Source organism: Nilaparvata lugens, chromosome 7, assembly GCF_014356525.2.
Source record: "Nilaparvata lugens isolate BPH chromosome 7, ASM1435652v1, whole genome shotgun sequence".
Taxonomy (NCBI): domain Eukaryota; kingdom Metazoa; phylum Arthropoda; class Insecta; order Hemiptera; family Delphacidae; genus Nilaparvata; species Nilaparvata lugens.
In genome coordinates, this window is record NC_052510.1 from 36,552,922 (window position 1) to 36,569,005 (window position 16,084).

Here is a 16,084-nt window from a genome sequence, read left to right on the forward strand (position 1 = left end):
TATTTTCAAATAGCTTGTGCGTTTTTCTCTCTCCAATCCATTCTCCATTGAAATTAGCCCATGTATCTGCAAAAATATTTCAATTGAAAATTTAAAATAATAATGAGTTTGCTAGTATAATTTTCTTTCTTGATTGATTTTCGTTCTGAATTCAAATTGGAAGATTTTATTTTTCCTGAATGATCAATAACCTCCTAACATCAGTTAGTGTTGAAAATAGGGGCACTGGATTTTCAATAATAAAACATCAAAATGTAACAAAATTTCAACATTTAATCACCAAAATTATGCCTAAATTATTATCCTAAACGAAGCTTCAAAAATATGCTAGTTGCTCTTGGAGAACAGTTTGTTATATAAAAAATAAACATTAGGATACAATTTTATCTATCTTTGGTTTCAAGCTTTATCAAATTTCATTACATTTTGAAAAGTTCTCGAACTTTGATAAAACGATGATGCTCATTGATTAGTAGGCTATCTAGATATATGATTCCAGATTTCTTGATACAATTTTTTATTGTACTCGTAGCTATTTCATATTAAGAATCTGGATTTATTGATATGATAATACAGAAAGTACACCGTACATTATGAAAAGTCCTTGAAATCCTTTACTTTTTTTGAAATCCTACATTGATGAAGCTTGAACAAAATACCGGGTGATTACAAATGAAATAGACAACTTCAATAGCCTGTACAAAATTAAACTGGTGTATTTCAACATAGTAAGTGATATAGGTTTGTAGGGAATTTCTTAAAGTTTATGTTTGTAGAACTGTTGCTGGCTATTGTTGGCTGCTTTGTGTTACAACAGCCAGTTTAGTTTAGCAATATGGCCGCTACTCAAGTGGAGAAAGCTTATTGTGTTCTTGAATTAGCCAAAACAAACTCTGTTACTGTTGTGCAGCGTCATTTCAGAACAAAATACGGTAAACCACCACCAACAAGGCAATCAATTTATGACTGGTATGAACGTTTTGAAAGCAGTGGATGTGTGTGTAAGAAGAAGAGTACTGGAAGACCTTCTGTTACAGAAAAAAAAAATTGATAGTGTTCGTGATGTTTTTGTACGAAGTCCAGGAAAATCGACTAGATCAGCGAGTTTAGAATTGCAAATTCCTCAACCTACTGTGTGGAAAATTCTGCGGAAACGTTTGAAAATGACACCTTATAAATTGCAGTTACTACAAAGTTTAAATGACAATGATAAAGTTGTACGTAAAAATTTTTGTCAAGAGATGCAACATTGTCTTGAAAATGATGTCACATTGTTTAATCGCCTAATTTTCAGTGATGAATGCACTTTTCACATTAGTGGAAAAGTTAACAGACATAATGTACGAGTATGGGGAACAGAAAACCCAAGAGAGACTGTACAGCATATACGCGATTCTCCTAAAGTGAACGTGTTTTGCGCTTTATCTTGTGAAAAGGTTTACGGGCCTTTCTTCTTCCAAGAAACATCAGTAACCGGAAGAATTTATCTGGACATGTTAACCGAATGGTTAATGCCTCAACTCCATAAAGATAGTTGTAACTTCATTTTTGTACAAGATGGAGCTCCGCCTCACTGGTACTCAGACGTCAGAGGGTATCTGGATGAACATCTTCCTAGACGATGGATCGGCCGTGCAAGTGAGGAAAACGTTGTGTTTCAGCCGTGGCCACCTCGTAGTCCGGACCTAACGCCCTGCGACTTTTTCTTGTGGGGCTATGTAAAAGACAGAGTTTTCGTACCACCGCTTCCTGTTGATATCGATGATCTTAAACAACGAATCACAAATGCTCTTGCTACAGTTAACCGTGAGATGCTTAGTCGTGTGTGTTTAGAATTTGACTACAGTGTTGATATCTGTCGTGTTGCAAATGGTGCACACATTGAACATCTGTAAATGTTCAATAAAAACTTCAAGAATTCTTCTATGTAATAATGTAAGTAATGATCTAAACTTTTAAATAATAAATTCTCTACAAGCTATTCAAACTGTCTATTTCATTTGTAATCACCCGGTAGATTCGTAATAGTCTTTTTCCATACGGGGGAAAAACTATTTTGTACAAAAAATTGAAATTACAATAAGTATGTGAAGAGAACAGAGTCTAATATTGGTTTACAAATCCTCATTGAATAATATTGCACTGGAATATTATTTACAAGCTTTTGAAGTAAGTACGGTAAGGTACCTATCGTGAGCACTGACCATCTGCAGACCATCTGACCATCCTGCAGACAGACATTCTCTCCAAATTGTCATTCAACAGTGTAGTTTATTAATTGTTTAATGCTACATTTCAGATAAAATAAATCAATTTTCTTTTAACAGGACCTCTTATGGGAATTTTCTACAAACTCTCTCTTAACTCTCGATACACATTCAACAACTGGCACAGCCATATAAATTCGTTCAAATACAGTATAGTAAACAATAATCATACTCGTAGTAATATTAGCAACTCGATAATAATTTAAAACACTTAACAGCTGCACATTGAGATGTATTCCACAAGCCTTAAAAAATTATTTCCTACTGTACATACTTGGGAATTTTCCAATTACCTCATTTTCTTACTAAGGAAGAATATCTTACATAATTTACAAATCTACATCATTCCTTGAGAGACAGTACATTATATGTAGTTTTACCTGAAGAGTTCTAACTTTGTACCTTGTAAACGTAGTTAGTTATTACTGGATTGAAAGACTGAAATTTATACATTACTAAATTCCTATTCAACAAATGGTAGTATTTGCTAAAAATAAATATTAAAAAAGTGTAAGATGATTGATTTATCAATATTAGCCAATTAAGTAATGATTGTTTCATCTCGAAACATGAGCATTCAACTCCTTGTGACCTCATCTATTCCAAATGATTAATTTGCATCATTAATATATTGAAGAATATAATTAATAACACCAGAACAGATTGCTTGGGTTGTAACGATTGGATTGTATGCTTCTTCAATGTATGCTACAAATAATTTTTTCCCCAAATCAGTAAATATAAGGTAACGTATGTATATTAAAACTCATGCACTTGAACCTGAATATCATCAAATATAATATTTATACCTCATCTTGATATTATTCTTTTCACAAAGTATTTTTCTAGTAGGCCTACTGTACAAGTTTTACTATACAAGATTCATCACAAAATGGCTTTCTAAATTCAAAATTTATAAGTTTAGGAATTAAAAAATATGTCTTTTGTTTGTTAAGTTCGAACAATACCTTTGAATGAGATCTTTTCCATTCAATAAATCTATTGAACTTTGGTCCTTTATCTGGAAATTATGACATATAAATCATTTTATGTAGACTTTCGATCTGTATAAAATTTACAAATATTAAACGAAGGAAAGATTATGTATGTATGGAAGCTTGAATTATTTAAACACTGTCACTACATTTTATTATTTATTATTGTTCATCGCCAATTTTCATTAGTTGCCTGTGTGGTAATTTATAATTCTGCTCAATATAATTGTTTTCTTCACTAGTGTAGGTGTTGAGTTGATTGAGTATTGAGAACAAATATATTGTCATCTTTATTGATCAATGCACTAGACATATTATGTTTCTACTTTTTACAATAGAAAAAGGTGTTTTCTTCTCAATTTCATTGTACAATACTCTTGAAATAATGAGACCAATAAATTCCAATATTTCTTACAAATCTCTAACTTTAATATGCAAGAAACTCAATAGAATAAAAATCAGCCTACCGTGGGTGAAATAAGTTTTTAACGTGGGTATTTTAACCCTATTTACAGGCTCACTTAATATTTTATTCATCGGAATAGACATAAATTTCCTGTACCTGCAATAATAAAAGTATAATTTTATCTCAAGTTAAGATTGAATATTTTCAATTTTCGCATTGTTTTGTGTCTTGCTTACCAATGTCTTGTTTTACCAATTTTTGGACATACCGTAATCTTTTTCAAGTGATCTTGGAAGTGTCTGGAGAATTAATTTTTTTTAGTTCTATGCTGACTCTCAACTTTGTAATGAGTTGCACGCCCTTTATTAAATGAGCCAATGAGAAAAATATCAATTCAAAATTAATTAAATATGTTAGCTCAATGTGTATCAACTTACATCAACTCAAGTGTAACGTGTATTTTAACATTGAAGTGAAAAAACCCTTTTGAAGTGAAAAACTTACTTTTCAGTATTGGCGACATTTCAACCTGTCATGGTTCATCTTCAGACATTGATTTCAGTCAATGTCAAATTAATTGTGGAAAAGAATGGATATACAACCCAGTGAATTTTGAAATTAATATTATGAAGTCAATCAGTTTATCTCCCTTCTTTTTCTAATGTTGTGAAGTTTCTACCTAATAAATGAATAAGCCTATATATGAATATAACTAAAGAAAATTAGTTGAATTTCCACTTTCATTCTATCAAAATTATTTTTATAAAAAGGTGCAGTGACAGTTATTTATTTAATATTCCAAATACATTTCAGTTCTACTTATAGTAGCTTTTTGTAATCAAAATCATAAAAAATAACAGCCTATATTAAAAGACTTTCAGGACTAAAATTACAGCTTACACCAACATTGGATAAAACATTAGGTAATCCACCAATAAGATTCAATTACCAGATTGAAATTCAAAGATAATAATAGTTAATTTATCAACAACGATGGTAAAACACCGTGAAATATTTACCATCTGAAAGATTGAATTCGATCTAAAAATGTAATAAAATTGAGATATTTTGAGAAAGTTACAAACATCTCAAGCCCATTAATAGTCAATTATCTAAAAATCACACCGATGTTGAAATTTATAGATCAACTAAACAATAATAAATTCCCCTATACACACAGAAAGAGATTTGTTCGATTATGATTTATATTCGAATTGAAGGAACCTGTGTGATGAGAGACAACGATTAGTATTCTTCAGCTGCTTCAATTCGAGATGGCAATTGTGTGTATAGGCCTACTTGCAGTTCGGTTTCATCTCCATTCATCGATTACCAGCTACCAGCCTCCTGGTGGTGAAACGGCACAGCCTATTTATGATAACAATTGAGGAAGAGTGTAGAAATGTTTTTGAAGGAATCAAAGATCGCACACTTGATGGTTGGCGCGCTGAGCGGGCGCAATCAAGTGGCAGACCGTATGTCACACTTGCATGTACTTGTTGGGGAGTGGTGGGGCGGGGGACGCTTGCACGGTGCGTGATCGCTGCAGTTGCTTCTCCTCTTCGTGCTGTCGCCGCCACGTTCGCTGCGCGCAGAACACCACTATCCAGAAGTACACTGTCAAACCTGTAACAAATAATGATGCAACAGTTATAAATAAATAATAATAACGTATTTCATTAGGGCTACTTGATTTGTTAGTTAAAAAATAATACCATAGTTCCCTTTTTAAAAGAAACTTTTTTATATAAAATACATAAACAACTAGTTTTGGATATTCAATGCATTTTCAAATTTTCTTAAAATCCGAAACTAGTTGTTTTTGTATTATACAGTGTGAGTCATATTTAAGAGTACCCTTCAACAAATTGGAGACTGTTGTAGATATAATACTGTTACTTTTAGGATAAGTTAATGGTCAAATACTCCTCCATCTTTTGACGTACAACTTAATTTCAATCCCTCATAATTGGGTGACTTAGGGGTTGTAACTTAAATATTTTTAATGTAAACACCAATTGTGTGATACATCATTTCAAAGGCCTTTTTGAAACAAGGAAGATGCCATAAATAAAAATGTTCCATGATACTTGTATCGAAAATGGCGACTGATTGAAGTTTTAGTTTTTAAAGAAATGAGGGGTTGAACTCAAATATTTTGAATGTAAACACCCATTGTGTGATACATTTTAAAGTCCTTTTCAAAACGAGAAAGATTACATAAATAGAAATGTTCTATGATGCTTTTATTCAAAATGGCGGCTGATTTAAGTTTTAGTTTTAAAGGAAATGAGGGGTTGTAACTCAAATTTTTTAAATGCTAACACCCATTCTGTGGTACATAATTTTTAAGGCCTTTCTAAAAAAGGATTAGCATTTAAAAAATTTGAGTTACAACCCCTCATTTCCTTTAAAACTAAAACTTAAATCAACCGCCATTTTGGATACAAGTATCATAGAACATTTTTATTTATGTCATCTTTCTCGTTTTGAAACGGCCTTTAAAATGATGTATCACACAATGGGTGTTTACATTCAAAATATTTGAGTTCAACCCCTCATTTCTTTAAAAACTAAAACTTCAATCAGTCGCCATTTTCGATACAAGTATCATAGAACATTTTAATTGAGTGTTTAAATTTAAAATATTCGACTTACAACCCCTAAGTCACCCCGTTATGAGGGGTTGAAATTCAATTGTACGTCAAAAGGTATAGAGTATTTGACCAATAACTTATCCTGAAAGTCACAGTATTATTTTGATTAAATTTTCTTCCTGGAGACTCTTTAAAGAGTATAGGAAATCGTCAAGGACCATTTGTCAAAAAATAAAAGAATACATAATATATTATATACATCACATTCCACAATGTACATTACAATTTAACCCTCCCAAAAGCCTCATTCTCCATCCATAAATTCTTGAATACTGTAGTAAACCCCGTTTGCTAAATATTTTTTCAATAGCTTTTTGAAAATATCCTTATTCTCATTTTCTCTCAAAGCTGACGGCAGTTTACTCATAAATTTCATACCCATATAAGAAGGGTTATTTTTCATACTGAGCTGTCATGTGGTATTGTGCAGAAAATTTACTTTTATTTCTAGTGTCATAGTTATGTATTTTACAGTTTCTTATGAATTTTTTATCTCTTATATACATAATCACTTCGAAAATGTACAGTGAAGGCACAGTTAGTAGTCCTAGATCTTTAAAATACTCTCTGCAGGACTTTAATGGCTTAAGACCTTTTATCGCTCTCACAGCTTTCTTTTGCATTCTAAAGATTCTATCTAAATTTTTGAGACTGGAGCCTCCCCATACCAATATTGCATACCGAATATGCGACATTATGAGGGCATGATAAGATCATACAGTACTGTATCTTACTGTACTGTATATGTTAAGATAATGTTCCCAGTACTTAATCTTGAAATCTGCCTGAGTGCAAACACTCCAGATGATATTTTACAGCACAAAAGATCAATATAGTTACCGTATCCCAAGACAAGTTCTGGTCCAGCAAGATACCTAGAAATTTCACAGACAGAGATTGTTCAACATTCACTCCATTTATTTGAACGTTTATTTCTTCAAGATCTCTATAATTATTTCTATGTTTGAACAGCAAGAACTGCATTTTAGTTTCGTTCACTTTGAGGTTATGTTGACTGAGGAATTGGGCTATGACATGTACATTGACAAAAGTATCTAATTCTAATTTTTCTGCATCCTTTGCACTACAAATGTAGGATGTGTCGTCAGCATACGTCAAAACCTTACCACTATTGTATTAAATAAACCTATTTGTGGTAAATCGTTAACATATAAAATGAATAATAATGGTCCGAGGATTGAACCCTGTGGTACACCTGTTTTTATTCTAAGATTATTTGATCTGTATTTAATTTTTTGTCCATTTTCCTCTCTAGTCATCTCCACACACTGACTTCTACCCACAAGATAGGATTTGAACCACTCAAGCTCCACATCACTAACTCCCACATATTCCAACTTTTCCAACAAGATAGTGTGGTCCACACAATCAAAAGCTTTGCTCATATCGAGAAAAACCCCCACTGCCCTTTCACCTTTATCCATTCTATCTATTACATTCTCCAGAAGAGACGCAATGGCTGTCCTGGTTGATTTATCCTTCTGAAATCCATGTTGCTCGGATGATAAAATTCCATTTCGAAACAAATGCTCCAAAAAACGAATTAACATTGCTTTTTCATAGATTTTACCCAGTGCATGCATAGTGATTGGTCGAAAATTATTTACCATATTTTCTTCGCCACTCTTGTGGATTAGCACTATCTTTCACTCTTTCAATTTCTGCGGAAATACACCACACTCCAAGGACTTATTCACCAATACTGTTAGTGGAGCAATTAAATACTTTTTACAACTTTTTATAACAACAGTGGAGATCCCATCAAGACTAGTTGCCCTCTTACTCTTCAGGGAATCAATAATTTCGACAATTTCTGTTTCTGTGAAAGGATCAACAACCATCTTTTCAATATGGCTTGAGTCATTTTCTGTTTCAACACATGATTGGTTAAAACCATCCAAAACTGAGTCTTCAATGTTTGAGCTAACTTCCTGGAAGAACTTATTTAGAGATTCACAAATCTCGTTTCCATCTTTCAAAACCTTACCCTCTTTTGTTTTAATACTACCAATGTACCTGTGACCATTTTTTTGCCTTGATCCGGGTTTTTCATCATTTATGATCCTCCATACACATTTATTCAGGTTGTTTGACACACTCAAAGTATCCACAACGTAATTGCTTTTTGCTCTTCTTATCTCATTTGTATAATGCTTTTTCAAGTTCATGTACTCTCTCTCTCTCTCTCTCTCTTCTGTTGCATCTCGATTCTGCGAGAATAATTTGAACGCATTTCTTACATCCTGTCTCAATTGTAATATATCCTCAGTGATCCACTTATTTTTATTTTCCGTACAGCTCATTTTAATTCTCTTTATTGGACAGGAAACATTGAAATAATAATCAAGCGTTTTAGAAAATTCCAAAAACTGATTGCTCTTGGATCAACCTCACCATATATATACTACTCCACTTCACTCTGGATAAATGCTTATTAAGACAGTTCAGGTTACTTGTAGACATTTCTCTAATTTCTTCAATACATCTTTTCATTTTTTCAGCTATATTATAAACCACTATATCTACAACAATCTCCAATTTATGAAGGGTTCCCATACATATGACTCACTCTATATATAAAATAGTTCTAAAAAAGGATACCCATGGGATTATTTTTTAACTAAATAAATAATGGCCAGAAACGAGAATGGATTGATAATGACTAAGGTTAATGTAGAGCTGCGTACAGTCATGAGCGCCACGAACACGTGCATTTCACTTGTCATCACCTGATTATATCTGTATTTGCATAGAAACAGATATAATAAGTGTAGTATCAGCTGATGAGAACTGAAATACGCGTGTTCGTGGCGCTCAAGTCTGTACGCACTGTAATAATGTATAGGCCTACTGTACAGATGTATACAGTAACTGTAACAATGAAATGTTGAGATTTCAAAAGAGAATTACATTTATGAAATGCACAGTTTTATGAAATAAAATTCAGTGGATATATCACAACACAGATGAGCCTACCCGATTCATTCAAAAAATCAATAAAAAATAATAATTGAATTGAATACCGGTTATCACAGTTGAACAATAAAACTTGATTCAATTTCTAATAAAAATTAGTCTACTAATGAATAATATATTTGTTTGATTCAATGCGAGATAAAACTAATAAAAGAGTTTATGATGGATCAATGATTGGGCTAATATATTTGGCCAAAAAATAAGATTAAAAATATTGTCAAGAGAAGTACGGGAAATTGAATTCAGTAATTGATGTCTATGACTGAAACGATTAGAAAATATTCAAATAAGCCGTAAATCAGAGAGAAGAGCGATTAAGGTTTTTTGTTGAACAAAAGAAAGTACACTCACCTATATTGAGTACTGATATTGCAATTATCAATTTGTTTTTTCTTGTTCCTAAAGCTATGGCATGAATTGCTAATGTTGCAACTTGTGTTGCGAAACTAAATGCTACACAAATGAGCCATGGTAACGCGCACCAACTCTGTTCCTGAAACACAAAAAGTTACTAAATCACAAATAACTCAGATAGTTTATTTACAATATAAAAAATTCATAGCAATAAACTCGTTCTGGAGAACAATAAAAATTTAATTTTTGTTGAGTTTTATGAACGCTCAAATGAGAAAAAGTAGTTTTCAATAATATATGGTGGTAGACATCCTCTCGAGAGGTAGGCCTACGCAATTACAGAGTGTCCCACGAAAGGTGGAAAAGCCGAACACCATAGATTCTACATGAGATTTGCAAAAAAGCCCAGTAGATACAGATATAGATAAAAGTGCTTCATTGATATGAAATAAATTTACAAGGAATTAAAAGGAATACACTATACGACTTGATCTGTTAACGTCAGCCTGAAATTTCAATTATTGAAATTTTCATGAGCGTTCAAACGGTTTAGCTATGAACTTTGGAAATTTGGCTTTGAACTCGACAAATCTTCTTTTTCAACTTTCATAGCTAATAAAATGTTCAAAAACGTCAAATAGAGGAATAATTTTATGTATCTTAATGGGAATTTCTTTCCCAACCATATCCTTAGAATTAGATTTTGACTAATGGTTTCTAGTTATTGACGTTTTTCAAAAGTATAGGTAAATCGATATATCTCGAAAACTAAGGTCAATATAAGAAAATTTCACTGAACATTTTCTGTTAGAAATTTCATGTATATCGTATTCGGCTGTTATACCTTTTGTGGGAAACCTGTGATGTTACCAAATCAAATGAAAGAGGATTTATTGCTGTCTGCTTGATCTTATAAGTACATTGTAATAGTAACACATCTCTTCAACAATTTCCAAATAGTAAAAATATATATTTTTAGAATATTCATCTACAATATTCCAAGAAGTGATCTCTGGAATTGATTAGTCTAAATTATCTAATAAGCTAATAAATATCGGCTACAGTTCCACAGTTATAAAGATTACTATAAAAAAATGTTTTGGAATTTCACTGCTCAATTGCTTGATGACGGGAGAAAAATATAATGACTACTGAAATAGTAGGTTTTCATCAACAATCCTGGCTGAAATTGTTAAATCATTGTAGTACAGTAATAGATATTATTCATTACCAGAGTTAGGGTACCGTACAGTATTAAGTTAATGCAAGTAGTTTGTATTATTGTAATTTGTCTCACTTATCAAAGTAAGTGTTTATTAATATCTATATCATTATTTGATTTTTAATATTCCTTGAGAAATTAGTAGGAATAATGGATTATTGTTATTGTTGTTTGTGATATACTTACTACAATAGTTCCCCAAATTAAAATGGCACTTGAAACAGCATAGAAGAATGAAAATAGCAAAAATGCTATCATTATTTCTGTGGCTGAAACGGAGAAGAAAAGCATTGAAATTATACATCTATGAACCAGGATAAAAATAATCAATTTATTTCACATATCGGTACTCTGCATTATTCCCTATACTATAAACACACATCATACACATGCAATTTTACTGTTGGAATATCATGAATAAATATTTAATAAATGAAAGATATGCATGGAATCAATAGCCTACAATCTAATCTTTTCCTTTGGAAACGTCTTGCCTCGTATTCACTGAATAAATCAAATAAACATTTTCTATTATTTTGCATCAATTCAAGAATACAATTTGGCAGTAAAGACTGTGAACAGTAAACTGTTTGTTTTTTGGAATTCTTGAAAATTTAGATTTTATTACTGCTCGTTATTTTTCCATTAGGCTAGACTTGAAAGTGAATTATGAATAAACATAATCTATAAACGCAGCAGGCCTTTACTTCCTTTTGAGAGCAGGAAACGATGAATAACCGAAGTTCGGCTCTTCCGCATAATTTCATATCACTCTCTCACTCTTTCAAAATAAAGTTCTATTTCAAGAACATAATTCGAACTAAATCAGGGGCTAATAACCTACTTATCACTCAGTTTATGAACCTTTTATTTATAGAACAAATTATGTTTAATACTATTCTATTTTCATTTTTAATCAGCGTTACACCTAAGGCTGGCATATAAATTCTGGTGCGTTTATTTCCTTCTTGCAGACTAAATGAATAAGCTAGTCCGATAAAACTCTATTTAATGAACTATGAATTTTGTTGTACTCTGGATTAGAGAGCATTATACTAAAAATTTCTACTTTGCATAATCTTGATTATTTTAAATCTTAGGATTATTTACTTTTAATGAGATCAAAGCCTAGAATAATCTACTGGCTTCTTCTAGAAACTTTTATGATGAAAGCATGAAAAGCACAACACCATTAGCATATTGATTCAATATACTACTGTTTTACATCTAAAAAAGATTTCAAAGAGTGATTTGTAACAGTTGAACTAATAAATCATACAACAAACTCTAATCAGACCAATGGTTGAATGAGTGATAAGATTTCAAGTGGTCAAGATAAGATTGCAGCTCTCAGATATTATGTCTACTATCTCAGAGAATTTTTCGATAAATGAGCATTCATTCATCAATAGACGTTCAAATATTTTTTAGCTTACAATTAGTTTTCTATCGGACTTTTGCTTACCATCAGTCTTTCTTTGTCGGTCGTCTCCACCGATAGTATATTTGAACTCTTCAACATCTAGTCCAAGTAAAATGCTCACTGAGCCCCCGGAACTTTCAGGATCAGCCAGTTCTGTAGATAACTGGGTCAGGATCAGCACACTTGTGATCTGCAAATTAAAATAATTATACATGGATTTATTCCTGCTTGAACTTTAATTGACTTATTTCAATCATTTGAGCAATATTTCAGAGTTTCTGTGTTACAATCAGAAGTGCTTCTCCATTGAATTTGAGATGAATGAATTTTGTCTCATTGAGTATCTATATCGGTCTGCCAAGTATCAAAGAGTTAATATTTGCTAATTAAAACTTTTCGTTCACATTCTCGAAATGGTCGATTGTTTCCATCATTAATTATTACTTCCCAAATTCCCGTCTTTGGAGAATTATCTTGAGCCTTACACAGGAAATTAGAATAATTGGTGAGAGAAAACCCAGATCTTGACGGGAATTAATTATTGCAAACAAAAATTCGCATTCAATTACTAGTGAAAAATTGAATATAGTGCTTTTCTCATTAAATTGTTCTAATGATATTCCTTCCAGAAAATACATCTGAAAATGAGAATAAGTTGTAAGGAAATTACTGCTACCAGAGCAATCTAGTCGGAAATTGATCAGCATTTGTGCTGGACTCGAGTGAAGTTTGAAAAGGTCTTCCTGGACCTTTATCTTCAATTCTGACATTTGATTGAACATTTTCTATTCTTATAACTTCGGTACGGATAGGGGTGAGAAAGGGAGAAGAGGAGTAGAAGATGAATTGAACATAACGGGAGCAATAAATTAATCAGAATCAACAGCAAAATTGAGACTGAATAAAGTTGTACTGTGTAAAGAGCTTTGTGACCGAATTTCTTGGAACTGGTCCCATCGTAGCAAGCAAACCACAATAATAGAAATGAGAGATGAAATGATGAGCCACGATCTGCTGTGGCGTCCTCTCGGCCGTTATTCGATTAAAAAAATCTAGCTACTAGAGCAACGGGACAGCGGTCCGTCTCAATGAAATTGCGCACTCCGCTGTATAAATTATAGTTGCACTGCCCTGGTTATCCACATTTGCATCAGACAACACATGTCAACAGGGTAACAAATGTTCATGAATGTTTCAAGGTTTCTCGGAAATTAGTCAGAGATATAAATGACAATTTCCAGTTACAAATATCGTCATGACATCATCTGGAGAATCTATTCTTGGATTAGTAGCCTAATGATTTTTGATGACCGAATAAAGTCTCTGAGAGTTAATCATGATGCCATTCACATCTAAGAGATACCTTGTATGAGATTGAAAATGTATAAGATTTGTACTTGAAACTATTTACCTAGGAATGCCAAATTTAAGTAAGATTAGACAGAGAGTTTGGCAGCTGGTAGGCAAATGGAAAATGTGAGCTCTATGAAATGTCTATATAATAATAAATAGTGTGAGAATAAAATATCAAGTTTATTATCGGGGCTTTGCCATTGAAAGACCAAATGGGATTTGAAAAAAAATCTGAAGAAAATGAATTGTCAGGTTTTCAATTAGTGAATGAATATATTAATTTTTTCTCTTTTTATGTGATGTTGGGATGATTTCAGGAATAAATGATTCAAAATAAACTATGCTAACATAATAGTATATTTCGCACTTAGAGCAGAAAATGAGATTTTTCCGGCTCGAAATCGGTTTTCGACTAGAAAAGAAAATCGACTACAAAAGATTGAGAGCTGGAAAAACATTTTTGCCCGAGGTGCAAACGATATTTTTCGCCACACTACAGGTATTGCTGACAAAATAAATAAAGAATACTTGTTAAGTTATCGTACCGGTACCTATCTCTTGATTTTAGTGGTAGAAGATTTGCAGTCAGGATTTCAGATTCTTTTAAAATTTCACTTGGAATATCACGGGCGTCGTCATCTTCAAGCATTTTTGAAAATTCGGAATGACTCTTGGATGGTGTTTCAGTTTTAGTTTGATGCTGGCCAAATTGAGGAGACGTGAGTGGCGCTAAGCAAATAATATTAGTTATTGCGTTGACACTGTTGAGTCGATATACGAATAGTGATAAAACAACATCTAAAACACTGTGAAGGGTTCATAAAGTAATGGTTTAGTAAATGTACGAGATTGCTGTAATACCTCACTCTATTAAAACAAAGAGAAAATATGATTGAACACTAAAAAAAATATCTACTTTTAAGGTGACAATTTTTCATCATTTCTTCAATGAGTAAGAGTCGAACATTGAACACTTTTCGGAGATTGGAATCAAACTTGAGAAAAAGTAGGCTAGAGCTGAAGTGTGTATAGAAGTCTCTTCTATTCAATATTATGCACAAAGTTACTTTGCATCTTTAAATCTTTAAAATATTCTATAGAGTGATACTCCATTTTAAACTACTTTATCAAAATTGGGATGATTATTATAGATTTAGGGTTCAGCCTATTGTTTATTTTCCAATCATTGTCATGATGCAAGTGCACGTGCATACTATCGTGCGTTTGAGAGTGAATCAATAACATAAGTATGAATAACATAAGTATGATTATTGATGTGACTGTTTACAAAAATGTAATTCGACTGTGTAAAGCTATAATGTGGCCATTATTCATTCGTAATCAAAACTAGAATTATTATAAATTGATTTTGTGTGACATTCAGTTGGTTCCATTTGATTATCATTGAAACAATTGGAGAAGCTTCGATGGAAGTGCTTCTAAAAAAATAACTGCGAAAAAATAGGAAATATGCAATAAATCGTCATTTATACACTGACAGAATCTGATAGCATTATTGATGGTTGGGGTTAGATTAGATTATACATAGTGGAAAATAAAAAATACATTATGACATGAAAGACGGAATAATCAGCAGTTTGACGGTATTTGGAATAATTGATACAGATGAGCGAATAGAAATTGCTTGATTCAACATCACGAACGAATCACGCTTTCAACAACCCGAGGTATCTTATGCCCTTGACGAACATTTGCACGTCTTCTAGTGGGAGCATGCTGTAAACAAGGCAACCCAAGTGAAGAATGGATGCTTGTCATGCGATAGGAGGGACCCGAGTTGAGCTAAGCTTTTTCTAAGCCAATCACAGACCAGATGTTTAAATTCTGGGGGAAACGTTTCAAGGGATAGCGTTTCATGTCTCTGGGGGATGGAAAGGTTAGCGATTTAATTTCCTTCGCCTTGGCCTTGGAAAAAGGAGGGAAATGGAACTCTCATGAAAATAGAGGTGGAAGAAGTTGAGATACGTGGGAGGAGCAAAAGATGAAACGCTTACATAAAAACATATCACAATCACATAGAAGGGCCATGAGAGCCCCGAAAGAGTTAAATATAGGGAAAGGGCTTTTCGTTTTCAAAATCGATAGCAAGCACCTCTCCATCTTGCTTTTCCACCCACGAGTTCCAGCATGGTACTGCTGCATCTAGCGGCGCCAAATTGGGGCTGAGAGAGAAAGGAACTATGGGAAATAGGACAGATAAGAGGAAGAGATACAGCGAGAAGAAGGAAACTGTTACATGTTGGCATACAAAAGTCGAGCAGTTTTGAAACGACCAAGTTTCTGTGAATTGTAGCGCGCTTCGTACTATTCTCAATCGTCCTCCTTTTGTTAATGCTCTTGTAGGGGATGTTCTAAAGAATTTGTCATCAAAGACTGCATCCCTCTAACT

General features: G+C 32.8%; 1 protein-coding gene across 1 annotated transcript in view; it reads right to left on the reverse strand.

Annotated features, from left to right (window-relative positions):
- Positions 1 to 255: 255 nt before the first annotated feature.
- LOC111063426 overlaps positions 256 to 16,084 on the reverse strand; it is a 56,278-nt gene continuing 40,449 nt past the window's right edge. The window contains exons 2-5 of the mRNA XM_039432650.1: positions 12,364 to 12,511; positions 11,085 to 11,167; positions 9,674 to 9,815; positions 256 to 5,294 (exon numbers count right to left, since the gene is read on the reverse strand). Of these exons, the coding sequence (XP_039288584.1) occupies positions 5,149 to 5,294; positions 9,674 to 9,815; positions 11,085 to 11,167; positions 12,364 to 12,511 (519 nt within the window). The 3' untranslated portion in view covers positions 256 to 5,148. The remainder of the gene's footprint in view (positions 5,295 to 9,673; positions 9,816 to 11,084; positions 11,168 to 12,363; positions 12,512 to 16,084) is intronic.